Source organism: Kwoniella dejecticola, chromosome 9, assembly GCF_000512565.2.
Source record: "Kwoniella dejecticola CBS 10117 chromosome 9, complete sequence".
NCBI lineage: Eukaryota > Fungi > Basidiomycota > Tremellomycetes > Tremellales > Cryptococcaceae > Kwoniella > Kwoniella dejecticola.
The window spans coordinates 529,204-547,777 of NC_089309.1; the positions used below are offsets into that span (position 1 = coordinate 529,204).

The 18,574-nt window shown below is 48.3% G+C and overlaps 5 protein-coding genes across 5 annotated transcripts; 2 read left to right on the forward strand and 3 right to left on the reverse strand.

Moving 5' to 3' along the window:
* Positions 1–327: 327 nt before the first annotated feature.
* I303_107158 (uncharacterized protein) lies at positions 328–3,324 on the reverse strand (the record flags this gene model as incomplete). The annotated part of the gene is made up of 18 exons (XM_065969514.1): positions 328–720; positions 835–985; positions 1,055–1,136; positions 1,197–1,206; positions 1,270–1,373; positions 1,445–1,458; positions 1,523–1,553; positions 1,613–1,678; positions 1,732–1,786; positions 1,841–1,865; positions 1,922–2,066; positions 2,138–2,291; positions 2,355–2,432; positions 2,557–2,786; positions 2,848–2,951; positions 3,023–3,058; positions 3,120–3,144; positions 3,285–3,324. 18 exons carry the CDS (start codon positions 3,322–3,324, stop codon positions 328–330), a joined length of 1,743 nt encoding a protein of 580 aa, XP_065825586.1.
* A 513-nt stretch (positions 3,325–3,837) lies between these two features.
* Positions 3,838–5,899, forward strand: I303_107159 (uncharacterized protein; the record flags this gene model as incomplete). The annotated part of the gene is made up of 9 exons (XM_018409841.1): positions 3,838–4,076; positions 4,144–4,385; positions 4,539–4,637; positions 4,847–4,978; positions 5,045–5,141; positions 5,224–5,275; positions 5,347–5,413; positions 5,516–5,796; positions 5,879–5,899. The coding sequence occupies 9 exons, from the start codon at positions 3,838–3,840 to the stop codon at positions 5,897–5,899; spliced, it is 1,230 nt and encodes a 409-aa protein (XP_018260844.1).
* Positions 5,900–6,200: 301 nt separating this feature from the next.
* On the reverse strand, positions 6,201–8,302 carry I303_107160 (uncharacterized protein; the record flags this gene model as incomplete). The annotated part of the gene is made up of 6 exons (XM_018409842.1): positions 6,201–6,266; positions 6,358–6,607; positions 6,707–7,025; positions 7,102–7,165; positions 7,257–7,997; positions 8,105–8,302. The coding sequence occupies 6 exons, from the start codon at positions 8,300–8,302 to the stop codon at positions 6,201–6,203; spliced, it is 1,638 nt and encodes a 545-aa protein (XP_018260845.1).
* Positions 8,303–8,762: 460 nt separating this feature from the next.
* On the reverse strand, positions 8,763–9,966 carry I303_107161 (uncharacterized protein; the record flags this gene model as incomplete). Its single annotated transcript, XM_018409843.1, has 4 exons — positions 8,763–9,231; positions 9,328–9,431; positions 9,498–9,575; positions 9,709–9,966. 4 exons carry the CDS (start codon positions 9,964–9,966, stop codon positions 8,763–8,765), a joined length of 909 nt encoding a protein of 302 aa, XP_018260846.1.
* Positions 9,967–10,307: 341 nt separating this feature from the next.
* I303_107162 (uncharacterized protein) lies at positions 10,308–17,928 on the forward strand (the record flags this gene model as incomplete). The annotated part of the gene is made up of 27 exons (XM_065969515.1): positions 10,308–10,315; positions 10,370–10,544; positions 10,600–10,951; positions 11,018–11,646; positions 11,707–11,855; positions 11,912–12,062; positions 12,117–12,371; positions 12,425–13,123; positions 13,182–13,409; positions 13,467–13,724; positions 13,780–14,056; positions 14,116–14,235; positions 14,294–14,472; positions 14,527–14,726; positions 14,794–15,012; positions 15,070–15,219; positions 15,284–15,429; positions 15,495–15,664; positions 15,727–15,933; positions 15,996–16,173; positions 16,237–16,340; positions 16,407–16,580; positions 16,639–16,764; positions 16,834–17,091; positions 17,155–17,401; positions 17,466–17,497; positions 17,587–17,928. 27 exons carry the CDS (start codon positions 10,308–10,310, stop codon positions 17,926–17,928), a joined length of 6,033 nt encoding a protein of 2,010 aa, XP_065825587.1.
* Between the last annotated feature and the right edge of the window lie 646 nt (positions 17,929–18,574).

The following is an 18,574-nucleotide window of genomic DNA, read 5'->3' on the forward strand; positions in this document are numbered from 1 at the left end:
GGCCGAAACACAGCAACGCGCTTGAGATACCGTTGTCAAGATACGGCATCGCCAAAGAGACTGATCGTCGTAGCTTCGACTTATCGACGGACACCTGCACAGACCAGGTGTCCAGACCAGGTGTCAGTCGACCGGAAGTCATGAGCAACTTTGTTTCATGCATCAATATCAATATGTTGTGTGTGTATGTCTGGGTAGTAATGTAACTAGTTGGCAGATCCTAATTCGCAAATAGATATGCTTCCGACAAGATATCCTTTCCAAACATGTCCACTCATATTACCTCTTCTTCTTCGGAGAACCTATAATGATCATGGCCCCACTTTGTCAGAAGAGGTTCTTATTTGTGGTGATAAAGCGAATGCGCTTGACTCTATCCTTCAACATACCTTGAACACTCTCACTCCCTTTCCGCTTGTTCGAGGACGGTGTACCTCTCGGGGTACTAGACCGTACACTCTCAGGTCTGGGCGTCACCAACCTTTCCACGCTATTCTTCGTATCCTTTGTACTATTTGACTTGGAGACAGGAGCAGGAGCAGGAGCGGGATCGGAAGCTTTCTTTTTAGGTTCCCGTTCATTTTCATACGATCGCATCGGTTCAAAAGGTTCATCCGGTCCAGCATCCGCTTGCTTGGTGCATTTCGGACAGAACCACTCCCCGTCCGGAGCTTCCGCCAGCGGGGGATCGCAACATTCAGGATGATACGGCGTGTCACACTGTAGCGAACAATAGAGGCCCATCAGCATCAGCGTCTGCGTGTTTGCCTTGCCTTGCCTTGCCTGGTGATACATTAGAGCGACAGATAACCGTTGAGGTGATGATAAACTTGCCCTCTCGCATTCCATTGGCGCATCCTGTTTGTCCAGATTACACACTACACATTTAGTGGGACTCTCGACGTGTTCAGGGTGTCGATCGATCTCTGATAAGAACTCGTTCGGTTTCGCCAAAAACAGTGAAAAGAAAGCTCCCCCAGCGACACTGCATTGCTGAAAGTCAGCATACTGTATCTTCTCTGCGAGTCATCGAAAAGGAAGCATTTCAACTTACTCTATCACGTCAATCTTGTTCAGAGGCTCGATTTTGACCGGTTTGGTCGCTGATTTGCCAAGCTCTGGTCCAAGTCCCAGTTCTGCCCTGATTGTCAGCTTGACTGATGATCCGTGTCACTGCTGCCATTGAGTGAGCTCACCTCCATATAGCTAGCAAAGCAGGAATGTCAGTCGAGAGGTACGATCTGGGTATAGCGGGCTTGCTTGACTCACACAACCTTGTCCAAAGCCGACTGTCATGACACCTTTCCCTTCTGGCGTAGTGAGGAAATGCGTACAGCCTCCACAAGAAGCCTTCAAGACCTTGCAATTGGAAACTAAAAGGTGGAATTAGCCATTTGCTGAATTCAGACACATTTATGTGGCAGTATATTTGAGGGGAACTTACTGTCTTGTATATATCTGACAAATATAAGATGGAGCTGAGCGACAAGGCGAGGTGAATCCAGTCGGCTTGATCACTTACTTGAAATATGTATACGGCTGACCAGTCGACCCTTTGCCAGAAGATCAGCTCAATGCCGTATTTCACATCTTGATACAAGAGCCAACATACCATCACCCGTCAACTTGAATTTCCCTGCTATCGCCAGTAGTCCTTGTTTATTGATGACCACAGAGCCTGTCCTCCTGGTCAGTCAGCTGCCACATTGTCTTCTGATTTGGTAATCTCACTTGTAGGTCCACATAGTACTTCGGCCGCTCGAGTAAGCAAGTTGTTTCCAGCATACTGAATCGCCCATCAGCACATAAAATCTGTCTTTCTTACGGGTCATCAACCAACATGCGGCACGATCGTCGGCGTCAATCTGATCAGCTTATCAGCTTGAAATGTTTGTTGAGCTGAGCAAGTGAGGGCACTCACCGATCTTTCTGATCTTGCAATCCCAACCTAGAATATCCCGCATATCCCCACGCATACACATAACCCTCTTCATCAAGTGCCAAAGAGTGCTGATTGCCTGATGCGATTTGGACGATTTTCCGCTTCTCAAAACCTTGAATGAGACCTAAGTTTACATTCTGTCAGGACGGCGGCTTTGATACCAGGCGTATCTGATGGATGATGAGCGGGACTGACGAGGTGGTGACTCAACATCATAGGTGATCTTTCCAGCCTTCACTAGTCGTTCTCCTGTCTTGCCGTTGCCCAGCTGTCCACATTCACTTGATCCAGCTGCGTAAACATTTCCAGTAGAGGTCAAGAACAGCGAAAATGTGTGACCTGCTGATACCTACGACTCAAGTATATCAGCTTGTGCGCAGAGCTTGAGCGTCACCCAGCTGATCCGACTCACTTGTATGATTTTACTTTCGGGATCTTTAGTCCAAGGTCCAGTCACTCTCGTGAGCTTGTCTATCGTCATGGTGACTGGCTACATGGTATCACTCAGTGGTCAGCCGACCCGATTCTGGGAGTCACCTACGAATTGTACACCATGTGACTGCAACCACCCCCACTCACCCCTCCGCCGCCCGCCCAGGTACAATTCAACTCACTAGTCCAATCTGACCAACTACGTTATTGCCGCAGCCCCAGACGCCGCCATGATCATCGACCAGGAAGAAATGTCCTCGGGCCGCAGCGCCAGTGACGAACTTCGCACCCTCAGGCGCACCGATTAATGAGGGCGAGATTTTGACTGGTTCATCTTGCGATATTATGCCGTCCGGTGAGGTCGAAAGAGACGCTGAAGGCGGTTTACCAAAGATGTAGGCAGCTCCGTAAACTGCAACCTTCCCCCAATCAGCAGATATAAGACGAAACGTAAGAGCAAGAGGGTAGCTCACTATCTAAGACAACAGCGTAATTTGCCGATGGTCCGGTGATTAGTTTTGTGGTTTTGACATTGCTCAAAGATCGTAGAATCAAGGGCGAAAGTAGATCGGTTTCGCTAAAATTGAGAATAGGGATTAGATGCTGTGAGCTTTTCGCGGGTATCAAATACAGGACATGGTTGCTCACGAAGCTGAAGATCGTTCTTTTCGACCGTTTGTTGCCCTAGAGAGGTTGTCGTATCAGCTGGGTGACTTAGACCATAGTGTCCTAGGTTTGGACCAACCAATCCAAGCCTCCACAAATCAAGACTACGAGACGATACGGTATCAGTAAGTTGCACAATTACTTCTACTCGCGGTACACCAATCTGATTTCGAGCAGTCTGTTGGCCGAAAACCCGTACGAGAGCCCAAAGGATGTAAATCCGGTGCTACCGCTAGTGACTCACCTCTCCCCCATTCCTGTTCTGGTTTCTTGGTGTCAGCCATATCGTCGGTACTTTTGCACTTCTGGCTATGTCTCAAGTCTGTCTCCGTCCTGTCCGATGGATGAGTGTGATTGTCACGATACAAGCGACTGCGCGAGCTTGGATTCGTTTGACCTGTGTGACCTTCTCCCTCGACCTTTGTCCCCTCTATAATATCATTAGTCTCCTTTCTTTGCATCTCAACATCTTAATCTTCTCGACGCGTTCGAGCTATGACCACCGTGTTGACGTCGTCACGTGACGGGTCCAGTCGCCAGCTGATCCATGATCTCGTAACCGAGATCAATTTAGCTTCCGAGTTGCGCTCCAAAAGCCAATTAAAGCGGTGCGGAAATCATCCAGGGTGACAATAAATCAGCATCCATCACAGTCTTGGCACCGAGGTTCAATCGGCTTATTCTCTTGTCTGATAAATCATGAGCGAGGACAGCGCCTAAATCACATCGCAAAACTCAGAACAGAAAAGAGAAATTCGATTCGACTGTATTCCATCAAGCATCCACCAACCTCTAGAATGAGTATAGGCCCAGCAATCTTGTTCAAAGGCAAAGGCAAAGCCAAAGAAGAAGCCAATATGTCAACAATGACCACCACAGTCTTAGAGCCGCGGGAGAGATCGAGCTTAGGCGAAAGACCAGATGATCTAGAATTGATGGGCATACCGTCTGTAGTCTCGCGAGAAGCTGGAGAGAAGGATCCGTTGTTATTAAGAGATAAAGTCGTTAGTGATGCCGCATTGGAAGAAATCAGGCAGTGAGTCGCATCGACTTGGGTCCACCCTGAGTTCCGAAGCCCGTGCTGAACAAGTGCTGTGCTGCAGAAGGAAGAAAGGTGGCAAACTTGCAGATTTCTACGAATCTCAGAATTCGAGAATCAATGATCTGCTCAAACCTCTGACAACTCTCTCCCAAGAAGCAGAACAAGATGCAGCGGACAATGCCTTGAAAGTCAAACTTGCAGTCAACATTTCTTTTGCATGTAATATCGTCTTGGCTATCGTACAGCTTTACGCGGCGATTAGTAGTGGATCGTTAGCTCTGTTCGCGAGCTGCGTTGATGCTGGTCAGTGGCTCTTCCCCTCATTGCCTACATGCCCAAGTTGACAAGCCAATCTCATACAACATGTGGTTTTCCGTTCATAGTTTGTGAGTATCTGCCATCTTTCCATCTTGGGACGTGCACGACCGACTTAAATGCTTATAAGGGACGTTACAGTCGACCCGTTTGCCAACTTGATACTGTGGGCTGCGCACAGAGCGTCAGATCGAGCTGAGGAGAAGAAATGGCCTGTAAGAGGATCGAGGTTTGAGACCAGTACGTCTTACACAATCTCTCCCTTCCTTGGGCGACAGTAAAGCTGACCATGCTTTGTAGTGTAAGCATCTTCACCTCTTCGCCACACCGAAACTCAAAATCGACGTGTTCCTACTGACTTGCCATTGACGTTGATCAGCGGAAATATCGGTGCGTCATTCATCGCGTATTGTCAACGAGATCAATAGCTAAGTCCTGACACGACACAGTGTATGGTTCAATCATGGGAGGCGTCAATGTCATCCTGATCGTCATGTCCATTCAAGAATTCGTAACGCATAAAGGGGACGATCTGCAAAATTTCCACTTACCATCCATCATCTCGGTCTGCGTCGCCTTTGGTGAGTTCAACCTCATCACCGGATATTCGCTCAAATCGTGCTGACTATGGCTATATTCCCTCTCAGCCGTCAAGTTCTCGCTGTTCTTGTATTGCATGGCGATCAGGCATTCCTCGTCCCAGGTGCAAGTCTTATGGGAAGATCACAGAAATGATCTTCTGACGTGAGTGAAATTGACCTTCACCAGACTCCCCTTGTCATTGTCGCTTTCTATCTTTCATGCTAACGAGTATTGTACTTCATAGTAATGGGTTCGGTATCCTGACCGCGTCGGGAGGTGCCAAGCTTGCTTGGTGGGTGAGTGCTAATTCCCCAGAGCGAAAGTTCTGCTGCTCCGATACACAGCCGCTGAGCCACCGGAATGACAGATCGATCCGATGGGAGCCACGATCATTGCTATCTGCATCATTACCGTATGGACCAGAACAGTCTATGGTGAGTTCGACTCTCGCACACATAAGACATCCTTGTAATCAGTGTTGTGGGATGGTATGCGATTGGATTTCGCTAATCTATGCAACAACGACCTGTCGACAGAGCAATTCACGTTCTTGGCGGGCATAGCAGCCCCACCGGAATTCATCAACCTCGTCACGTACAAAGTACTAACCTTCTCGGAACACATCACCTCGGTCGATACTGTCCGAGTATATCATAGTGGACCGCAGTACTTCGTCGAGATCGATATCGTCTTGCCCCCCGATATGTTATTATGGAAGGCGCACGATATAGCCCAGGAGCTGCAGGACCAGATCGAGAAGCTCAAACAGGTAGATAGGTGCTTCGTGCATGTTGATCATGAAGTGGATCATAAGCCTGTACGTTTGGCGTATACTCCCTTATCCTATCTTCGTCAAATTCCAACAATTCGACTCGTGAGCTGATTTTCGGGAAATGTAGGAACATCGAAAGAATGTGTAATCCACACATCTGTGTACCGTCACACAGGCACATCATGAGAAGATATGTGAATAGAAAATGGGCATGAGTAATTGAAGAAGGATGGGATGACCCAACGGCAGAGACGCGGTATACACGGAAACGGATATAGACAGGACAAGGAAGTCATGTATAACACAAATCATAGATGCGTAAAGAATCGATTGAACTAGAACGAGTCAAAATGGATGAAGCGGTACAAGAATAATACATCCATGCATATCCGCTTGGCTATTCGAAACACCGTCCAAAATGCAATTCCAAATCAAAGCCAACTACACGTCTACTCTAGCGTTGCTTGACCATTGTCCAACTTGATGATCTTCCCTTGGCCTTTACTCCACGGAACCTGGTCCACCACCGCAAAGATATCAGTATTCTCCATCATTGATTGAGCTACTTGAGTGAGATTCGGAGAAAGGACCAGGACAAGAACTCACTTCATCTTCATAATGACTGACAGCAATCGTAGCCATCTTCTTATCACTTTCCCACTCGTCCTTCAGAATAGCCTTACATCTCTCCCAGACTACCTCATCTACCCCCTGAGACGGTTCATCCAGAATCAATAAGTTCGGTCGGCCCACTATCGCCCGTAAGAAAAGGAGTAGATTCTGTTGAGAAGGCGTGAAATGCGAAAATTCTTTCAAGGCTATATCTCTCAAACTCATTCCTTGTGTTTCTTCGATTCTCGGATCTACATTCTCTTCACTCTTTAGCGCTGGCTTCGACCCCGACGTTGACGCTGATGTTGATGCTGATATTGATGCCGACGGTGATGAAGCGAACGCTGCGTTAGTGGCAGGCTGTAAAAGATCTTTAACTTGATCCAATAAGCCTAATACCCTCTCTTTCTGTTTTTCGTCAAGTTGAGAACGGGTGAAAATCCCTTTGAAACCACTTCCGATAGTCTGGTAAGCCGATAACCCCATGTTGCGGGGGAAAGCAATGAAGATCTCAGGACTCGTATGGCCTATCATACTTTTCAATTGGACCGTTGAGATTTCTCTTCGAGCCTTGTCGAACAAGGTCAAAGCGCTCGAAGGAAGGGAGTATGATCGGGGATGATGACCCAAGATCAGAGATAAGAGTGTCGTCTTTCCTGAACCTGTTTCGTGTTTCATATCACTGCATGAGCATCTGGTAGAGTAGACATTGTTCCGAGGATGGCGTGCAGCGCTCACCATTCGCTCCCACGAGATGCCATTTCTCCCCTTCACGTATGGTCCAGCAGATTTCTTTCAAGACCTGAAACCAGTGCCGGGCGGTTAGCCTTACTTCATATTGCGTAAGGCAGTACAGTAGCGTCGTTGTGTTCATGTCTGTAGGCCAAACTCACAGGTCGACTCCCTTCCCCGTAACTGACAGACACCTTATCCAGCTTGACCACTTCCTTACCCACTTCCGTCCCCTTCGTTTCCTTCACTTCCTCTATCTTGGCTTCAGTCGCCGTCGAAGTGGTCTTTTGATGATGTTGGAGATATTCATCTTTATTGCCTATCCACACTTCTCCAGCTTTGATCTCCGCTACATCCGTTATCCACTCTGGGAGATTATCCAGATTCTTATCCCTCACAACAACGATCACCCTGATCTCTCCTTTCGCATTCAGGTTACCCAGGATATCCGATACTTCTTTCCGCGACTTCACATCCAAACCAGACATCGGATCCTCCAGGATAAGTAAGACGGGTTTGGTGAGTAGGGAAAGGGCTATACGGGCTCTACGAGTCTGACCACTCGACAAGCTGACATTGGGCAGGTCCAATAATTTCTCGATACCCATTAAACCCATCACTCGCTCTATCTCACCCTCGTGAGGAGCCGGGTGGATAGTGGTGAGGAGGGTCTGACGGAATGATAGACGGTCTTCTTCTTGTAAAGCACCATATCGAGCTGTGAAATCTGTGAATTCGCCAGTAGCGGACGGGCGGGAGAATCCGAGGTGCCGTATTGGTTTGTGAGTCGATAGGTTGAGTTCGTTCTCGCTTTCGCTTTTGGAGGTAGAAAGAGTGGAGATGAAGGGGAATGGTCCGGGCGTAGGAGGCAATGGGTGGATCTTGTGGCGAGATAACAGAGTCTACCAGCTTATCAAGGTTAGCTGAATACCTCCTACCATTCGGGATTTGAACAGAAGTGGGGAAAATGATTGACTCGAAGCATTTGCAGGGATGAGTTTGAGCTTACCTCAACGGCAAGCTTCCTGCCTTCCGAATCACCGACAATGGCCCAGCCTTCCTTCTTGTTGCTTTCCGAGTTTGTGTTGATTGTCCATCCTCTCTCTGGGAACCGCAACAACGCAGTCGATTTCGAGGTGTTGGGCGATCCCAGACGATGAATCAGGGCGTTTGGGGGAAACCTTACCAGGGGTAGATGCCCGGACATCTTGATAACATCTATAGCTGAGCGGAAATCGGCATACAAGAGACTAGAATGACGAAGCTACTTAAGACAAACTTGATCATAGCTATGACTACAATTGTTTTGAATATCGGTCTCGAGTCGAACAACCCAAGTGGAGGTTAGCCGACGCTCGAACCGACTTTTACCTGTCAGTGAACTTGTCGGTCACAAAGTGCTGCTAGGAATGTATGCGCATCTGACAGATTCTGTTCCCATAGGCGCGCATTCAGATGCAGAGTACACATAGCACATCGAGGAAGATGGCGCAGATATGATCTCAGAGCCAGGGGAGCATGCCATGGGCCGAATCTAGGCAAGGCAAGGCAAGGAGATGCAGCTTTTCGTTGTGATGTCCGGTCCAGCCTGAATACCGATGATACAGATATGTGCAAAATACAGTAGCGCAATATTCCACTAATGACACATTATTCAACCTTGATGCTCAGAACACTGGTTTCTTGGGTAATCCAGCCAAACCCTTCTTTAAAGCCTCGCCGCGCTGCTTCGACCTTTCTTCGCCTGTCAGAGGTCTCGGCGGTATCGTCTCGCCGCTTGCTGTCGGAGGTTTCGGCGGAAGAGCCAAACTTGCGCGATCCTCGATGACAGTCTTCGTTCCTTCTAGACTCTTCTCCTGAGGCGCTGAATCGATTTGTATGTCGGTCGGTGCAGGCGTCGCTGAGCCTTCTTTGCTCACCAACTCCGACAACTCAGCTTCTAATGCTTGAGCCGCCAGTGCAGCTTCTTCATCTCCCATCTCGGTCTCTTCAGGCATCGGCGAGCCCTCGAGAGAGTCCATGTTGGGTGTACCATTCCGCGAGGATGACTGCCCCGGGACATAATCCTCGTCGGCCGGTTTGACTCGTTTCATATGGGCGAGTTTAGCTTCCATAGCTGCGATTTGAGCTGCAGCACTGGGATACAAAAAACCATCACGGAATCAGCTGGAGTGATTAGCCTGGTAACAGAGTGACGATGTATAATCGTGATGGGATGATCGTACGACGCACCTCTGCGGTTTCTTGGAACTCTTCAACAAGGACAAAGTCGTAGTCTTACCAGGTTCGGTGGGCCGACGACCTTTTATCGGTAGCGGTAGGTTTTCAGGAGGCGCCTGATGTTTTTCAGCAATGTGACTTCGACTCATAGACAGGTGAAAAGGAGATACAGATAGACTTACGGAACTAGCGTATGTCACTACTAATTTCCTTCCTCGTAGTAATCTATCGTGGAGTTTGATCATCGCCTTCAAAGCATCCTGATGTCGAAATCAATTATGAAATAGCGAAGGTTCAGCAAGTTTGAAGGTAGATCAGTTAGTCGAGTCCATGTATGATCTTCCCGCGGATTAGGGGATGGGGTGGGAGATAGTTGTCTGAGATGTTACTCACGTCCTTATCAGAAAACTGTATAAAGGCGAATCCTCGCGGTTTGCCTTTTAAGACTCCCGTTTTATGGAACATGAAATCTAGCTTGGTGATTTTGCCATATTTAGAGAAGACCTGAATCAGAGTGTACTCATCTATCGTAGGTGACAAATTGCCGACGTAAAGCCTATCTGGTTTGCCGCTTGCCGAGCCTGAGGAAGCTGCAGGAAGAGAGGACAAGGTCGAGGAGGACGAGGAAGCAATGGGTTGCTTGGACTGCATGCTGGCAGAAGTTTTCGATCTACTTTTTGCGCGGGTTTACTGTATACGACCCTGTCGTTGGATGGGTCCCAAGGTATTACAGGGACGAGTGTCAAGTCGAGGAAGATACCTTGTTCATGGAGAACAAACTGGAGACATGAAACCCAAACAAAGGATCCATAAAACGTGGCTCAAACGTGTTGTACACGATGACGTCTAGCGCGGATCCAGCCCGAGACCGAATAGTTGCTTTGACCTGTGCGGCAATTACAAGATCAATTGCTCGCTCAATCAATCAATGGCATCCATATTAGCATTTGCCTGCATCAGGTCGATGCGAACACCCAAGACCTGAAGGCACGATGGACTGGTGAGCTGACCGCAGCTGCCGTAACTGTAGGCCGTACTGATGTCGTCCTTTCAGCCTCGACGAGCCATTGCACCTACAGATTCTCACGTCCCTCGCGTCCAATTACGCTCGAGATGCCAAGGATGCAGAAGATCCAAACGATATTTCAGTACTGCTGAACGGGCTCCCAAGCGATTCATTTAGCGGCAATCATGCTGATGATCTAATTCCTCACGATGAGGATGATTGGGTAAGCGTCAGTATCCCTTCTGTAACATGTCACATAGCTTACTTGCCATTCTCAGACCGAATTCGAAATCAATCATGCCATCTCTTACGCACATTACGTTTCATCGCTGCCCATCTCGTCGTCATACCTCCCAGAAACCCTCACAAAGCTGAACGCCCTCTTATTTGGCCTGATTCGACACGGCTCTCCGGCAGTAGAGAGCGATGGCAGTCCGTCATCCTCGTATCGAAGTCTTGAAGCTGGAGGTCTAGGATCGACAAGTCAAGCTCAGCTTTGCGAAGGCCTACTCAGAGCGCTGTTATGGGTAGCTTGGGCAAAGGAGGATCTACGTGATGACGTGGCCAAGATCTTCGAGGATTTCGTACAGAAAATACAAGAATTGATGGATTCCCATAATTCCGGATTGAGTGAGTTTAATGGCTCGTGAGACAAGAAGAATACAGACAGCTTATGCCCCCGTTCTCCGCGTACAGCATTCCCTTTAGTCTTACTTCACTGCATGTCTTCTGTGGTCTCGCATTGCCCTTTGCCACCGTTTCCAACAAGCACGGTCGCTTCAATCGTCAAGACATTGATCGCCATCGCATCGCCTGGTAAACTGATCAAATTAGTACATCAACCTTCGTCAGCCACTTCGACGCCTCACATTCGACCGCCAACCACGACACCGTTCACAGCACCGCATCCAATCACTCCGAGCGGAGTAGTGATGACTGTCACGGAGATTATGAATGTCTTGCTAGCGACTAGTCTATTACCCTACCCGAATATCGAGCAGAAACAGAAGGCATTCGCTCACCAAGCAGGAGGTTGTCATAATCAATACTCTTCGTTATATGGCCAAGAAAAGTCCGGGTCTATCTCCAAAATACAGACAAACCAGCTTGTGGATGCTGGTATCGCGACAGATAACGTGCAACGACTGTCGTCGAGAGCAGATGATCACGCTGTATTGGACGAAGCTATCAGGATAGCTCTTAGATGGTGGACTGATCTAGTAGGGGGATCATCCTTCGTCGAAGAGCCATACTCCCGGAGGGGCAGTCTGTTTAGCATAGGAGGACAGCAGGACGAAGAGGTGGAACTGATGGTATCAGTCTTGGTAAGCCCATTCATCATTCGGAAGGAAGGAAGAATATCCGCTTATGGTGAAGTGTTTCAGTACCTCCTGAATAACCTTTCTTTGCATCACTCCGAGCCTGACGCCGCACATCTTACCAGGCTGAAGCTTCTTCTCTCCGAGGATTCATCTGTCTCAGACCCAAGGGTATTGGAAGCTGTGTTCATTTGCACCTCTATACAGGTCAGAAAGTGGGTATCAGTACTGTAACTCGTCAAATGATATGCTGACTGCATCATGATAATAGTGATCGCTCGCTTGGTACTGCGATGACTCACCATATTAGACGGCTTCTGCTGAGTCCTATCCCTGCATTCGAAGGAGAGATGGGCGGCTCAGGTAGTTCCGTGCCGCCTGCGGTGATGGCAGCGTCAAAATGCTTAGCAATCTGCATCGAGGTACGCTATGTCCGAGACTATTGCTTTGCGCTCATGAGCTAAATGCATACGTAGATGTCTGCGAATGATGACCTGACCTCCTCCACACTTTACTCCTTGCTCAACACCCTGAGTCACAGTGCGACTGCTCCGGGTGCTGTTTCGATCCGCTCAACTCCCGTTCATCACCATTTCAAGGGCGAATCCGATTCCTCCACTGTCAAAACCAGCGGTACAGGTGTCAGGGCAACGGAGGAACAGAGAAGGTTGGTAGCTGTGACGGCAGTCGAAGTAGTATCTCGTTTAGCCCTGGAGATTGGCAAGGAAGACGTAAGCCGATTGAGCCATCAATTCCTTGAGACAATCTGACAGTTTGTCTACAGATCATACACCTGAGTATATCAATGCTCATTCAACGACTGCGAGGTGTCGATCTGGCAACAGAGTCCACCATAGTCACCAATCTGGTTCCTCTGGCACTTGCAGCACCCAACGGTGACCTGGTCGAAGTATACCGAGCATTCTCGCAGATCTCGCGATCGTCACATCCGGAAGATCCTCGCAACTCCTCGAATGCTGTCCTTGCCGCCCAAACAACCCTTGCGAAAGGCTTGGCAAATCGTCTAGATTGCGCAGACGGGTACCTCGTGGAGCTGTTGACGCTCTTCGCCGACAAGGGTACCCAAACCCAAATGGTGGCGATGGCTTCTCATGGATACGATTCGAGAAACAAGGATGAAGTAGCTCAGCTTCGAAAAGAAGGAGAATCAAGAGTGGGAGATATGAAAGCTTGGCTTGCTGCTCTTCTGATTCCTATCGCTACGCTGCTATCGCATCCCTCTTACCATCCGGACCGAGGTGCCAGCCCTGAGATCGTAGCTCATTTCAGAAACCTGTGGTTCCTCTGCGTCGTCTTCGGACTCAGTGGTCCAGCGGGCTTGAAGAGATTATCAGATCACGAGACGAATGCTTTGCGCACGATTGCCGAAAAGACACCTGCCCTGGTGCTGGAAAACTCCAACGACTTTGTGGCTTCCGATTTGGCTTATAATTCGATACTACGTAAAGATTTCGCTGCTCACGTGAGTCCTTTGCTTTCGAAGAGTGTGATTAGTATACTGATATCTGCTGTGGTTATAGATCCAACAGCAACAGCGGAATGCGCTGTCCAGCTATCTACCCCACCAGAAGCACACATACGATATCAGGAATATGACTACTCCACAGACTACCCTTCTGATGGCTATCTCGGATCTGGAGGAAGCTAGGACTATGCGGTATCGACCTTCGGTGCTGTTACAGTATTTCTGCAACGATTCGATCAACGAGAGCTCGTTGATCGGTTGTCTCGATGCTATCTCTCAGAAGGTCAGTCATCTCGCTTTTTGTGTTGACAACGCGGCTAACTTTCGGATTCCCTGATAGATCTCCGCTTCTTTCCTCAAGCAAGTTTACTCTCAAGTTATCACTCATTCCCTCCCACCAGTTGTCGCAGACGAGACCTGTAAAATCCTGGTGGCGTGTACCCATCGCATGCGAAAAGTGCGAGAGATCGCCTTGTCCTACGCTAGGCAATTGCTGGAGACGTTTTCCGCTCTTTTATGCGACAAGAAAGTGGTCTTTACGTTGTTGGAAATATTGACTCTGATGAGACGAAGCTGCGAATTGCAATATACCGACGAAGTAAGCTTCTCCGGTCTCTCGGAGAATCTTCGAACAGGCTAATCAGACTCAACAGTATTCGCCCGTCTACAATTTCAAATCCGATAAGATGGATCTCACTTTGCATTTGACAGATGATTACGCAGTCCGGAACGAAATTACTAGCCAACTTCACTCGGTGACTAAACATTGGTTGACTCTGGCTATATCCCGTGCACCAATCGAAGTTCAGTCTACCCTGCAAACCTATCTCAACGAATCAAGGGATGTACTGTTGATAGACAGCGTAGAGATGGGAGCTGGATTAGCATTACATTTCTCCAAATCCATCTCTAGGCTTGACAGACAAGAAAGTGAGTCCTGGCTTCCCTCTCTTGTCGTTTCGTACGTGAGCTGATGGACGAATCAATAGCGATCATGCCTAATATCGGAGGTTGGCCTTCGGATAGCTCTAATCTGGTCGCTAGTCAGTTTGCGGCTAAGAACTACTTTACTGGGGAGTTGAGTGGCGCGAGATTGATCTTGACTCAAGGTGAGGACAAGCTGATCATGCCAGCGTGATCGTGTTTCTCGCTGAGACATTGCTGTAGGTCTGAGCAATCTCCAAGAAGGTTCTCCTGCCAACTCTTCGCCCGAAGAAATGCTTGCCTTCAAGTCGCAGATGGCTCAAGCTACTTCGAACATCAAGACCAAGAACAAGCCATTCACCGTGCCTGAGATCAGACGGATCCTACTACGAGCGGTATCCGTCCTCGTTGCGTCTCCCCGAGTGAGCATCGATTTCCTCCTGACGATCCACAGCGATAACTGATACTGCTTGCAGATGGACCGAGACATTTTGCATTATCTCGTCGAATTGCCTATGGCAGCTTTCACCCCGTTGGCGATCGCTGCTGGTGTAGATGCTTGGACTTGGCTCCTACGTCAAAGACCCGAAGCTGAGGTTGCCATTATTGGAGCTATCACTGCTGGATGGCTGCATACAATCAGGCAAAGAAAGGGTCTTTTCTCCACTTCGATGAAGTGAGTTCAATCATTCCTCTTCTCTTCTTGAAGATTTGGCACTGACGTGACCGGCTGTGAATCGCAGCTATCGAGACCCGTTCGAACAACCTGTGGAATACGCTCCTTCAGATAAGAAAGTTCTCGATCTGGAATTAGCCAAAGCGCGGAAACTCCTTCGACCCCATCTGTTGTTGATCCAAGTCTTGTCGAGTCAATTCCAAGCTATCAAATACCGAGAAAGAGGCATCATGGTCAGCTTGATCAGATTGATGATGCGAAGTCTCAAGGCACATAAGCATATGAGGTCAGCTCCCGTATACATGTGGTCTCGTAGTGAAGCTGATGTTGACCTATGTTATAGTACCCATCCTCTAGCTAGAGAAGTGAGATTCTCTTTGTTATTGTTTGGATTCCAGATGTTAGCCAGTAGTAGGATGGAAGCACTCCTTGAGCTGCGATTCAGAGATCAGCTCTTCAGCGCCGCCTTCTCGTGGTTCGCATTTAGACCTCAGTAAGTCGCATGTTAGCATCCTTAAGTAGATCATCGCGACCCCTATATTGATCGACTTTTGTAGATGGTCATTTGGAAGTGATAGAATACAGGTCGGGGCCGAGATCAAGCTTCTACAAGATCTTCTGCAAGTAGTACAGGAAGATAAGATCAGAGGTGTTCATTCGACCTCTTCTCTTAACGATCGAAGTCCGGCATTCCTGATTCGTGGTGAGCCATACTTTGCGCTCCTGTCGACGACAACCGAGTACTGATCGAATGCATGGTGGAATCAGGCTCGGCATCGATGCATGAATATGAGAACCAACATCGGGATAGGGTAAAATTGCTCCAACTCCTGGTTGAAAACGAGGTATCCCGAATGAGCGTTTGGTGCAATCCTCTAAATGAGACTGGACGACCCAACTTGCCGGCAACAGGAGCGCTGGAACGAGCTACTGGAGGTGTAAGTCATATCTTGATCAAGTACGAGATCTCATGCATCATTGACTGACGTTGAGAATACAGGATGAATGGACACGCCTCGTAGGCAAGGCGTGGAAACTCAACCCAGCTATGGCCGTGCATATGGGCGAACGATTCAAGAACGCCCCGGTACAAGCAGAAATCAGCAGATTGGTCAAATCAGATCCTAAAAGTGTGATACAGGTTGCGGAGGCATTGCATTTCTTGTTGGGTGATAAGCTGGAAAACAACGCTAGAGCGGCTTTAAAGGTACATCTTGGCAGGTCTGCACATGGAGGTGAATTAAGCTGACACATTTCACTTGACACCAGTGGTTGCCTGTTTGGGCAGCTGTTCCGCCTGTCACTGCAATCGTGTATTTTCAACCTCGATATGGGAACCATCCACTCATCCTCCAATATGCTATGAGGGTGTTGGAACAACACCCTGTCGAATTGACGTTCTTCTTCGTTCCGCAAGTGGTACAAGCCCTCCGAGCGGATGCTTTAGGTGAGTAACTCGATAATGTCGAAGCATCCATCAGTCAACTGATTGATCGGATTGTCGATATAGGCTACGTCGAAAGATTCGTATTTGAGACGTCCAAGATATCTCAGCTGTTCTGCCATCAGATCATCTGGAATATGAAAGCCAACACATATAGGGATGATGATGCTGTAAGTGAAGCTTAAGCCATTTGACCAGAGGTAAGAGCAAAAAGTTGACTCCGGACTCCTTGACAGTCTCAACCAGATCCAATGAAACCTCTCCTCGATCGCATGATAGATATGATCGTCGCCGGACTATCCGGGAAAGCTAAGGCATTCTACGATCTCGAGTTCACCTTCTTTGACGCTGTCACTTCAATCTCGGGTAAACTGAAACCATTCATCAAAAAGTCCAAACCCGAAAAGAAGGTGCGTTTGGTCCATTGTGTGTGACTGTGACCGCAAAGCTGATCGGTTACTCGTAAAGGCTAAAATCGATGAGGAGATGGCATTGATCGACCTCTCTGTTGGAGTCTATCTACCTAGTAACCCTGATGGAGTGGTCATTGACCTAGATAGGAAATCGGGCAGACCCTTGCAGAGTCATGCTAAGGTAAGTTGCTCGCGCCAGCCCTTCGCATTTCCTCGATCCCAGATAAGCTAACGTATCCTGTCTCCACAGGCTCCGTTTATGGCGACATTCAGAGTCCAGAAAGAGCGTATCGACTTGCCATCCGACTCGAATATCGAAATTGCAGATGAGGCCAAGATGATCAAGACCAAATACGACGTATGGCAGTCGGCAATCTTCAAGGTCGGAGACGATTGTAGACAAGATGTTCTGGCGTTGCAAATTATTGCCATGTTCAAGAACGTTTTCACCAGTATTGGATTAACACTGTATCTGTTCCCATACAGGGTTACTGCAACTGCGCCTGGAGTGAGTGTTCCCAATCCTTGGTCCATGTATACGTGGTTGTGCTCATACTTATATCTGTGCTAGTGCGGTGTCATTGATGTCGTACCAAATGCGACCTCTCGAGATGAGATGGGTCGAGCGAAGATCAACGATCTCTTCTCGTATTTCGTCGATAAATACGGCGGAGTCGATACTGTTTCTTTCCAAAAAGCGAGACTCAATTTCATTCAGTCCATGGCCGCCTACTCTGTAGCATGTTATATACTGCAGATCAAGGATCGACATAATGGTAATATCATGATTGACGGAGATGGACACATTGTGCACATCGGTATGTTGCTTCCTGGGCAACATTGTCATGTTCTTAACTGACTTCCACTGCTGGGCTTGTGCAGATTTCGGTTTCCTGTTTGACATTGGTCCAGGAGTGAGTGACGCATCTCCCATATTCCGACGACCCATTGATAGTCAAGCGACATGTGATTGTGCTTGTGCTAATGCGATATCCGGAAATAGGGTATCAAGTTCGAGCCATCATCTTTCAAGCTGAATCATGAAATGGTAGCTCTGATGGGCGGAAGGGAATCACAAGGATATAAGATGTTCACTGAATTAACGGTAAAAGCATTCTTGGCTATTCGACCACATGCCGATCAATTGGTGGATTGTGTACATCTCATGCTTGGAACCGCACTGCCCTCGTTCAAGGGTGAAGGAACGATCATGAGGTTGCGAAATCGATTCCAATTGCAATTGAGCGAAAGACAAGCGGCGGATTACATGATGGGAGTTGTGGAGAATGCGAGGGAGAACGTGAGGAGTAATGTGTATGATGGGTTCCAGAAGATACAAAAGTGAGTGTCTGTACTGTATTTCTACCTTTGAACACCGTTCTCTCTTTTTTACCTCCCCTTTACGGCTCGATCGGCGCAGCAAATTGTGGGGGCACGTGGCCAAATCGCAGAGCTAATTTTGCGCGATGAAACAGTGGTATACCCTACTAGGTCAATTATGACCAAAGCAAGGACTGGTTGTTGAAATTCTATCGAAGATGCAATTTTTCTTCCAGGTGGATGCGCGGCTCGCAGCAAAGACAAGGTTAGCAAGATAACTGAGCCTGTGGGCCAGAGAAGACTGTGTGTCACTTCTTGAGTGACTACGCTTAGATGTCCGTTAAATGATTCAGATTGGAGAGATCCTGCTTTTGTATTTAGCTGAGCCTCTAGCTGGTGTTCGAACCGAGTAAAAGGGAACGGGGAACTTTCGTCGTTCATTCATGCGCGGCACCGCATACTGTCATGCAACTCCAATGGAAATACGGAAAGAACCGTAGGGGTCTCGGAAGGCTAGTAACGTGGGGAGGCGCTGTGCCGTTGTTTGCAATTACGTAGTCATACAATCAACAATAGCGCCCGCAGCTATCCCAGCACAACAACAGACTCCTACGCAATAGCACACACGGGGGGCAGTGACCTCCTCGCAGCATCCGAAGCAGCATGAGACA